This window comes from Morus notabilis, unplaced genomic scaffold, assembly GCF_000414095.1.
Source record: "Morus notabilis unplaced genomic scaffold, ASM41409v2 Scaffold697, whole genome shotgun sequence".
Lineage (NCBI taxonomy): Eukaryota > Viridiplantae > Streptophyta > Magnoliopsida > Rosales > Moraceae > Morus > Morus notabilis.
In genome coordinates, this window is record NW_010357121.1 from 161,350 (window position 1) to 172,467 (window position 11,118).

The 11,118-nt window shown below is 40.6% G+C and overlaps 1 protein-coding gene across 1 annotated transcript; it reads right to left on the reverse strand.

The window, feature by feature from the left end:
• Nucleotides 1–9,469: 9,469 nt before the first annotated feature.
• On the reverse strand, nt 9,470–10,561 carry LOC21404928. The gene has a single exon (XM_010089277.1). The coding sequence runs from the start codon at nt 10,559–10,561 to the stop codon at nt 9,470–9,472; it is 1,092 nt and encodes a 363-aa protein (XP_010087579.1).
• Between the last annotated feature and the right edge of the window lie 557 nt (nt 10,562–11,118).

Consider the following 11,118-nt stretch of genomic DNA (forward strand, 5'->3'; position numbering starts at 1 on the left):
ACACAACTCATACTAAGAGCGGTAAGGAAAGCACCCTCTAACTGAAGGAGACAACACATAGAGGTGGAAAAACTACCCTCTAGTTGGAATGACACATCAGTAGTGGGGAGACCGTCACCGTTATTACCACAAAGCTATTATCAAAAAGGAAAAAACTATACACGAATTCACAACCCACACAGGAGAGACTTGGTTGGAGATGGTCTGAGCACCACAAGCAAACAATTGTCCTGAGTCTATCCCTAAAATTTTCGGAGCTAACAGCTGGCAAACACCATCGAAAGATCACGAAAACCTCCTACCTTCATGGTCCAGATCTGACGAGATGTTGCCTCCCCTAGATTTACGAAGCCCATCACTTTATAGATCGCCTCACTGCGAGGTTAAGGATGAGATTTTTGTGGCGAGAGGCCAGGCGACGTGCCGGACCCCGCCAGAAATTTTTGGCCAGAAGAAAGTTTTTAGAGAGGAGGAAACGAGGTAGAGAGAAAGAAAATTTTCTTTGTTTGTACGAAATGATCATTTTTACCTTCTATATTTAGGATATATCTTTAATTTAATAAATATTATTAATTTGTCCATTTTAGTGGTTACTGATATATTATAATTTTAAATACACCTTTTTTCGGTAGTCGTGAATTTGTATAACTGATTTTAAAAGGTAGTTAACTAAGGATAAAAATGTCATTACATATTATTTTTATATGCAAATATTACAACTTGTGGACATTTTTTTTTTTTTTTTTCAATTCATCGTAAAATAAACATATATGTAATTAACATCTTCGTATAAAGAGGAAATGGCTTAGCGTATCGCATTTTCCTTTAGTTCCTTTATCTTTATAAAAAGGAAAATTCTTACACATCATAAAGGGACACACTACTTTTAAGCGATGCATTATATGGCCCAAGCTATTCGATCGGCATATTTTTCACAAAAGAATTTTCTTCCCTAAAAAAAAAAAAAAAAAAAAAAAAAACATTCTTTAGAAAAGAAGAAGAAGAAGAAGAAAAGAAGAATTTTCCTTCCATGAAATAATTCTTTCCTAGTTCGGTTATATTTTAATACTACGATATTGTTATGCCTGCCTGCCTTATAAAGATTATTAAAATAAATAAATCCGTGAAAAGTGGGAATTAACGTGGAAGGAGCAACTGACCTGAAGGGCAATTTTGTCCTCAAACTATATCACGTGGAAAAAAATATGAAATGCAGCTATCTATAGCGGAAAAGCGTCTAAATTCAAACAGCAATTTGACAATAAAAGGTCACCAAACAACTCGAATGAGACAAAAGTAGACGACTTAAAGCACATGCAGCTTCTACGTGGCACAATTTCAAAGACTTCAGTTACCAAATCAACATTTAAAGAAACAAAATTGTGGAAGAAAAGATTAGCCAATATATATATATATATATATATATATATATATTGTGGAAGAAAAAATACTTATGACAACACAATAACAAAAGAAAATCCCCATAATAAAATAATTAATAGAAAAAGAGAACTTTTTTGTTTTTGCTTGTAATAGAAAAAGAGAACTCACATGAACGTGTTGAATATTCTACAAGCCATGCCATGCAACTCATCACTCATTGGGTAATAATAATTTATAGAAATAGAAAACAACTGGTGTATGTCTATTTTTATTTATTTATTTCCCCTTGAACTTTTATATGGCCAATCCTTTTCATTTTCTTTGTGATCGGTTGTTCAAACACAAAAGAATTTCAAATTATTGTATTTCTTTTTAAAGGGTAGTACTGCTAATGTTTTTGTATATATTCGATTTGAACTGCCACGAGCTTAAAAAAAAAAGGGGAAAACAAATGAAGTTTCAATAAGCCAATTATTTGTAAAATGTCCTATGAGCTGCAAGTTTATGTCGAAAAAGGGAAAGAAAAACATTATGCATTATCTTTTTCCATTTATAAATTTTGGTGGATCTGTAGAACCAGCTGTTCTGCTCAGTGATAATTCTTTGCTTTTTTAAAATGCGAAGGATATTTGCTTACAAAACTATACTCAAGGAATCATGATCTTCCGATAGTAAAGTGGAATGGTAGGTGTTGGCAGTGGAATTTTGTCAACAGAATTGCGCCGGGTTACTTCTTTAGTATCCTGTAAGGTTACCGGCCTAATACGGATGTATATTCGAAATTACGTTTGCGAAGTGCTTGAGTAAGCTTTGTAGTGAATGTAATGCCTAAATAAAATGGACACACGAGATTTATAGTGGTTTACTCTATTAATGAAGAGCTACATCCACTGTATCTTTTTGTATATATTATTATGTTCTCCGATTACATGTGTAAAAAAGGAAAAAACCCCCTTTGAGCTTGGGGCTTTGCCCTTCTTTTATAGCCCAAGTTTACTTCCAGAGGTGGTTTTCCTCTGTGGACCCAGCACTCGAGTGCCTACTATCTCATGGGCCTAGACCCATAGCCAACTAATTACCTTTTGGACTGTTCATTCACCTTAATTAGTCCTATATTACGGCTCTGCACTCCCTGCAATCTTCCACCGTCATAATTAATGCATGTTAACAAGCTCTAGGGTTTCCAATTTCACCAAACCATTCCGCCTTAAATTATCTATCTAATCAATCTTAAATTATTCTCCTTAATTGACAGTCAAAAATCCATAAATTAATCGATGCTCCCTTCCGAGTTACATCAAAAATCCCCTTAATTGCTAACCCACTATATTCCTATGTGAATTTCAAACAATTAAAGAGTCATTAAGTTTTATGGATTTCCATGTAGCAACCACACCAACCATGCAAGTATATCCCTATCTTACATGCAATCAATGGAATTCAACACAATGATCGAAAAACATAAATCTCCTTCTGGTTTCATTATGAATTAACTAATCATCTAATTAGTGGCCAATTAATTAGAAGCATTAAGAATAGTGATGAAAACTCAACTAGGAAGAATAATTCTTCGATTCATATGATAACATAATTCAAAACATCATGATCCGGCTACATCGTAGCCCTAGAATAGGAAACTTAGAACATAATGAAAAGAGAAAACATCTTAACAATATTCTTAAACATGAGAAGAGAAGAAGGAGAAACTATTTTGACGAATTGAAGCAGAATTCTATTCCCGGTTGATTCGTCTTCTCCTCTGTAATAGAAAAGTTCTCCTTTCTCTTTTCTAAGTCTCAGCATCAATTAAAAAATTAATTAATTAAATATTTTATTTTTTAAAATAAAAATTTTATTTTTTTAAAATATAATAATATTTATAATTATATAAATATTATATTAATATAATATATTAATTATGTTGGGACCGATGTCTCTTGGGCGCAGATTGATGCAACGCTGAACATGCCTTCGCGCTTCTCCGCCCTCTTTCAAGCTATGTATGAGTCTTTCTTTGATGAGAACTGGGAGAGTGCTTCTCGCCTTCCTTTGGTTGAGCTTGCTCGTCAGCAAATCTCCTCCGCTATCCATGTAAGTCCCCTTTTTGTTGGTGGGTTATACCTGCGTATATACGTGTATTTCCCTAACAGCTTCCCCACTTTTGGCAGTCCCTCTCTCTCTCCATCCTTAATTATCTTGAGATGGTCGCGATTGATGAGAATAGTAGGACGATGGATCAGCTTGAGGGGCGACTGAAGGCTCTCCTTAAGAAGGCGAGGGATGATAAGGCTGAAGTTTCTGAGAAGCTCGCCCTTGCCGTTAAGGAGCTTGAGGTGGCGAAGGCTAAACTAGAGACAACTCAGAAGGAGATTGCTTCTGTTCGCCAAGAGGCTGCTAACGCCAAAGAAGCCCTTCGCAATGAGGGATATAATCTTGGTAAGTAGGAAAGCTATGATTTGGGAAAGAATGAGGGGGTCGAGGAGTTCCTGGCTTCTGCGGACTATGCTAAAAAAAGTTATGATGTCGCGGCCAAGGTTGTTGAAGATTTCAAATCCTCGGACGATTTTTATGACCTACGTGCTAAAGACATGTCGTTCGTTAGTGAGCAGATTGTTGCCCGAATCAATAGGCACCTCCCTGGCCTCAACCTAGAATTCCTTTATGATCCTCTTTCTGATGGTGAAAATTCTCCTAGCGGCAAAAGTAATAATGGGCCAGATGGGCGCGATTGTAATGCTGGCCATGGCGACGAGGCTTAGGAGATGTAATTTTTGTAATATGCCAAAACAAAATAAAAGTTTTTATTTTCAAACAATGTAGACATTATTATTTATATATGTATAAATGTATAAATTTCTATCAGCCTTCTTCTGTTGGTTTTTGAAGGCGTCGCTGGCTTAGGTGTCCCTTAGGATTTTGGTAGATTTTTAAGAATCTGGTCTGGAAGCCTCTCCTCCTTGGAGGAGTCGACCGTCCAGATGCCCCTTAGGGTTGGCAGATTTTTAAGAATCTGGTCTGGAAGCCTCTCCTCCTTGGAGGAGTCGATCATCCAGATGCCCCGTAGGGCTTGGCAGATTTTTAAGAATTTGGTCTGGAAGCCTCTCCTCCTTGGAGGAGTCGACCGTCCAGATGCCCCTTAGGGCTTGGCAAATTTTTAAGAATCTGGTGGATTTGTTGCTTTGTTTTGTAGGATGTAGACTCCTATTTAACTTGACTGCCCCCATGCCTGTTGTAAAATCTTGATTTTGCAGGAGGCATGTCTTCTCAGGGTTCAATTTTTTCGCATTCGACCAATTTCATAGCGAATGAATCATATATTATTGAAAGGCTAATCTTAACTACAACGCATAAGGAATACATTTATTGATAATACAATCTTAGATGTTCCGCATTCCATGGATGTTGAACCTTCCTTCCATCCAGACTTTCCAATATGTAGGTTCCTAGGCTTATCAGCTCGCGGATGCGGTTGGGTCCTTCCCATGTTGGGCCTAGGGGACCAGTGTTTTTTGGCTTCGTACTTTGTGTCACCCTTTTTAGTACCAGGTCTCCTGGGACGAACCTCATTTGCTTGATCTTTTTGTTATAGTATCGAGTAGTTCTTTGTTGGTAAGCGGCGAGCCGTAGTTGAGACTTGAGCATTTTTTCTTCCAAGAGGTCGAGCTCTCCATCCATTGCTTCCGTATTAGCATCATCGTTATGTGCGATAGTTCTTAATGTTGGCGTTGTGATTTCGATGGGGAGTACCGCATCTGCGCCATATGTCATGGAAAAGGGTGTTTCACCCGTGGTAGTCCGACTTGTCATCCTGTGTGCCCACAAGACCTTTGGGAGTTCTTCAGCCCATTTTCCCTTTAAATCATCCAGCCTCTTCTTTAGGGTGTATTTTAAAATTTTGTTGACAGCCTCAACTTGGCCATTGGACTGTGGATGAATTGGTGCTGAGAAGTCCTTCTGAATGCCCAAATCATTGCAAACTTGCGCGTTGAGACGTTGTTGAACTACTTTCCGTTGTCAGATATGATCAAATCTGGGACTCCAAACCTTCATATAATGCTTTTCCATATGAAGCTAGTGCAAGTTGCCTCCGTGGTCGTAGTAAGAGCTTTCGCCTCCACCCATTTAGTGTAGTAGTCTACTGCGATGATTGCAAACTTAAAGCCCCCTGGCGCGAGGTGCAAGGGTCCAATCAGGTCGATCCCTCATTTGGCAAAAGGCTATGGGCTGAGAATGGAGGTTAGGTTCTCTGGGGGTGCTCTAGGAATTGTGACATATTTTTGACACTTATCGCAACGCCGAGCGTATTGAAACGCGTCTTTTTTAAGCGTAGGCCAATAGTACTCCTGCCTCAAAACCTTAAGAGCTAGATATTGCCCCCCAGTGTGATTACCACACACTCATTCATGGATCTCCCAGAGGACTTCTCGTGTCTCAGCGCCATTCAGGCACCGCTGTAAAGGCGTTGAGTAGCCTCGTCGGTATAGTATACCATCATACAATAAGTATCAGGCTGCTCTGTATTTGACCCGCTTGGCCTCCTCCTTGTTGTCGGGTAGCTTTGCGTCTGCCAAGTATTGGATGAGGGGTGTCATTCGGCCCTCGTCTGGCTGAATGGTTAAGGCCTCATCCTTCTCATCAATAGTCGGCTGCTCAAGCTCTTCGATGAGGATGACTCCCAGTACATCAGAATCCTTCGAGGAAGCCAATTTAGCCAAAGCATCGCGTTCGTATTCTCAGCTCTTGGTACCTGTAGTATCTCAGAGCTTTTGAATTTGATGAGTTCTGTTTTTACCCTTCTCAAGTACGCCCACATTCTTTCACCGCGCGCCTGGTACTCTTCTTTTACTTGCCCGACGACTAGTTGAGAGTCACTGAAGGTGCTGATCCTTTGAATCTTCAAGTGACTTACCAATCGCAACCCTGTGATCAATGCTTCATACTCAGCCTCATTAATCCATGCTTTGAATTTGAATTGTACTGCTGAGGTGATCTTGTGGCCTTCTGGACTGATAAGCATGATGTCGGTGCCTAACCCGGCTTCACTCGACGCCCTGTCCACGTAGAGTTTACACTCAGTTGCTTTAGCTTCTTCGTTTGTGGCTGGCGTTGGCCTGTGAGAAAATTCTGCAAGGAAATCAGCCAACGCATGTCCCTTGATGGCTGCTATATTCGATGTGAAACTGGCTTAACTCTACCGACCATTTGAGGAGTCGACCAGAGGTTTTGGGTTTTTGTAATGCTTGCCTTAACGGGTGATTTGTGATGACCTGTATTGTATGGGCCTGAAAGTAATGTCAAAGCTTCCTCAAAGCTATGATCAGGGCGAGAGCTAGCTGTTCCATTTCAGAATATCTAGACTCGGCATCCAAAAGTTTCTTGCTTACGTAGTAGACTAATAGCTAGACCCTTTCTTCATTCCTGATAAGCACAGAACTCACAACATGCTCAGATACGGAAAGATATAGGCTCAGTGTTGCCTAAAATTGTGAATCTAGAATCTCGCAAGTGCACGAGTCAACAAGTATTAAAATGATGAATAATCAAGTATCGTCCCACAGGGACTGTGTGTTTTTGAAATCAAATTGTTAAGTTAATTCTCTCTAAGTTTTTAAACAAAGATTAAAAGTGATTTTTAAGGTGTTAAAACTAATGATAATTTGACTATAGAAATGAACAACAAAAACAAAACTAATTAATAAAGAGTTTGCTAATAAAATTGGCCAATGTCACTATTCGCGGCTTAAAATTATTAAACTGTCTTTTATCACGCTGCGCGTTGCTGCAGCAATGGACAGCAATGAAAACTTCTAGTTAACCGGATTCTACTAAACCAGGGACTTTCCAATTTGCCGTCTACTAATCTTAAAGCTAAATCTCACAAATCCCTCTGCAAATCTAGACTCTAAAATCAGAGAATGAAGCTCTAAATCGTATGGTTATGCAAGACATAATATATTCCTATATCATGTGGATCAAAAATCTGTAACAAGATCTAAGAACTTGCATTACTCAAGTTATTTCCACTCAACTAAATCTTCCCAAATCTAATCAAACTGTACTCCCCTCTTATGATTTCCCAGTCACAGTTAAGGCACAAATTCAGCTCACTTGAATAAACAAAGAAATAATCATCAAATCCATTCAACATTAACTAGCAACTTAATATTTAACAAATCAACAACCTCAGCCAACAAATCATAATCTCATAGAAATATATTTATGAATTCAAGTTCAGATTCAAGAAGAAGAGTAAATATTCTTTAACAAGAAAAACAAAGTAATGAGAATAAGAAAGACTAAAATGATGATGAGAGAATCCGAATCCCCCTTTTCCAAGGTTTCCTCTAGCTGCTCTTGCATCAACAGATGGTCCTTCACGTTTAAATCTCTGTGACGTTTTCTTCTTCTTCCTCCTCAGTACTGGAAATGGTACTTGATCAGAAAAATGGAGGTGGTTTCCTTTTCCAAGTTCAGCCACCTCTGCGTTCAAAAATATGACCAATGACACCTTCTTCTCTTGCAGCTGCAGGTACTTATTGTACCCTAATTACACGTGGCATCCCCTGAGGAAGCCTCCAAGCAGCAGCTAAATCAGCACCCTTCACGGTAAAATCAGCCCATTCTTCCAGCTCAGGTACAGCTGTCAGCAACATGCACGTCTTGCCCAACTCGCCTTGCTGCAGCAATGCACAGCAATGCTGACTAGGATTTCCTTGAAAATTCCAAAACGACAAGTTGTTGCTAGCCTCCAAGATGACAATGCTTTCTCAAAGCTGAAAATAATCACAACATACACCCGGATTAGCTCTTTTTAAGCGCCAAACACAAGAGAGAGAATTCATGAAACATAACTAACTAAAAACTACAAACAAGACAAAATAAAGGATAAAACTAAAACTAATTACCCTCTAGGTAATAATTTAAGCCTGGAAAATGCTCAATTAACTCTATTTTCATAGAGTTATCACTCAGCTTCTCGCCCGTGATGGGTTTTGACAGAATTGGGGGCATGCCTAAGTGCTCTTTTAATTTCTAAAAAGCCTCATCGCATCGTAGAGTCCATTCAAAGTGAATGCTTCCTTTCAAGTCGTCAAAGAAGGGAACACATTTATCCGTTGCCTTTGATATGAACCTGTTAAGGGCGGCGACACATCCTGTCAACCTTTGCACTTCCTTTGGTTTTGTAGGAGACTTCATATCCTGCAGGGCTTGTATCTTTTCTGGGTTAGCCTCTATTCCTCGGTTACTGACCATAAAACCAAGGAACTTTCCGGACCCAACCCCGAAGGCACATTTTAAGGGGTTTAGTTTCATGTGGTACCTGCTTTGCACATCAAACACTTCTTCCAAATGAGTAACGTGCTAAGTTACCCTAGCACTCTTTACCAGCATGTTGTCAATGTACACCTCCATCGATCTTCCGAGGCGAATATTTTGTTCACGAGCCTTTGGTATGTTGCCCCTGTATTTTTCAAACCGAATGGTATTACCTTGTAGCAGTAAAGGCCCCTGTCGGCAATGAACGACATGTGCTCTTCGTCGGATGGATGCATGGGGATCTGATTGTAGCCGGAGTAGGCATCCATGAAACTTAACATCTCATGGCTGGCTGTGGCGTCGACCATTTGGTCTATTCGGGGGAGTAGAAAACCATCTTTTGAGCATCCTTTGTTTAGGTCGCTGAAGTCGACGTATGTCTTCCACGTCCCGTTGGGTTTTATTACCAAAACGGGGTGTGAAACCCAGCTAGGATGTGGGCCTCCCGAATAAATCCATTGCTGATTAACTTGTTGACTTCTTCTTTTAGCGCTTCGTATATCTCGGGATTCATTGGTCGGCGCTTTTGTCGTTTGGGGGAATGTAAGGGGTCAACGTTTAATGTATGGCACATAACTTTGGCGTCGATCCCTTTCATGTCGGCGTGAGTCCAGGCGAATATGTCTAGGTTCCTTTTGAGGAAACCCTCGACTTCAATCCTAAGCGCCAGAGTTAAGTCTGAACCTATTTTCAACACTTTTGTAGGCTCATCTTCATCCACCCAGACTTCTATCAGCTGCTCGATTGGTTGAGACCAGGTGATTTCTTCTTAAACTCGGGGGTCTATGTCCTCCATGGCACCTTGATGGATCACTCTGGCTTCTTGCCTCCCTAGTTGATCGTAACCACGTAGGGCATCGGAGTAGGCGACTCGAGCTTCGTATTGATTGCTTTTCATTTCACCCACGTCATTCGGAGTTGAGAATTTAACCTTCTGGTGGTAAATAGAGGTTATTGCCCTTAACGCCTGAAGGGTTAGCCTTCCAATTACGGCGTTGTATTGTGAAACTCCCTTTATTACCACGAAGTTGGCCATTGTCGTGGCGTGCCTAGGCTTCTCCCCTGCGTTTATTGGTAGTCGGATAGTCCCCTGGGGGATGACAGAATCCCCAATGAACCCGTATAACGGTCGGGATGTCTTTTCTAATTGCTCTTTGGGGACCCCTATTTTTTCTAGGCAATCAGCGTATAGGAGGCCCACCGAGCTCCCGTTATCCACCAGGATTCTGCATACGGTGTGGTTCCCGATTATCGCTTCTACTACCAAGGCATCATTATGGGAGAAGTGGACCCCATTTACGTCTTCTTCGTTGAATGTCACATCAACACTGATGTACTTTGTTATTTTTGCTGTTGAGAGATTCCAAAATCTCTTCGGGTATACCCTTCTGGCCTCATAGGCATAATCCTTTTGGGACCTTCTCGAGTCTCCTCTGACATACGGACCATCGGGGACTGTTCTTATGATGCTAACGGGTTCTCGGTCCTCTGGCCGTCGATTCTCTTCTCGGCATCGACTGTCGTTCTGGCCTCCGTGACCGTCATTCATTGGCCTCCTCTTTGCCTTGAAATCCTGCAGCCTTCCTTCGCGGATCACCCACTTTATTTCATCCTTAAAGTCGGCACAGTCGTTGGTGTTATGGCCGATGTCACCGTGGAACCTGCAATATTTATTTTGGTTCCTTCGGCTTGGGTCCGACCTCATAGGTTCGGGTCGGCTTAACAAATTCCCTCGTCTGACTTGGTTGAACACCTCTTCGACCCCTATAGTAAGTTCATGGTAAAAGTCATACCTCTGAAAAGGTCGAGGCTTACGGCTTTCGTCTTGCCTCAGCTTCTTGGCATCTGGAGGGTTCGACATTGAGGCAGGTTGCTTGTCTCCGTTGCCTTGTCACTTTTTACCGTCTTGCTTTCCTACGGTCGACTCTTGCTCAGTTCCTTTATTTTTTGTTGGACCTGTGTTCAGGGTCGTTCGCGTCAGCTTTCTCGGCGTTGATGTATCCTTGCGCCCGTGCTAGGAATTCTTTGTAAGTCGACAGTGGCTTTCGGTTTAGGTCCTTTTTGAAGGGAATGATTTTCTTCATGCTAGACATTGCCCCCATCAGTGCCTCCCGGTCAGTCATATCCGTTGTGGCAGCGACAACTTCTCCGTACCTTGCAAGCTATTCTTTTAATGACTCGTTCGGAATAGTTACTCCACTATAAACTTGGAATTGCACTCTCAAAATTATAGATATAAATTACTTCTAAACTGTGAAGTGTCCATTTGATATAGTCATTGCATATAGATCAATCCTTCATAAATAATTCATAATTAGAGCAAGGTAAAATCCGTTAACCTCTCTAATTACTTCTTTATCTTTGAGTACCATTAATTCTCTAATGGACAGTGATTCATAAAACACATTCATGAATCAG

Bases quoted from the DNA above. Each gene is read 5' to 3' on its own strand.
- LOC21404928 (XM_010089277.1), bottom strand. From the start codon at position 10,561: ATGTCGAACCCTCCAGATGCCAAGAAGCTGAGGCAAGACGAAAGCCGT.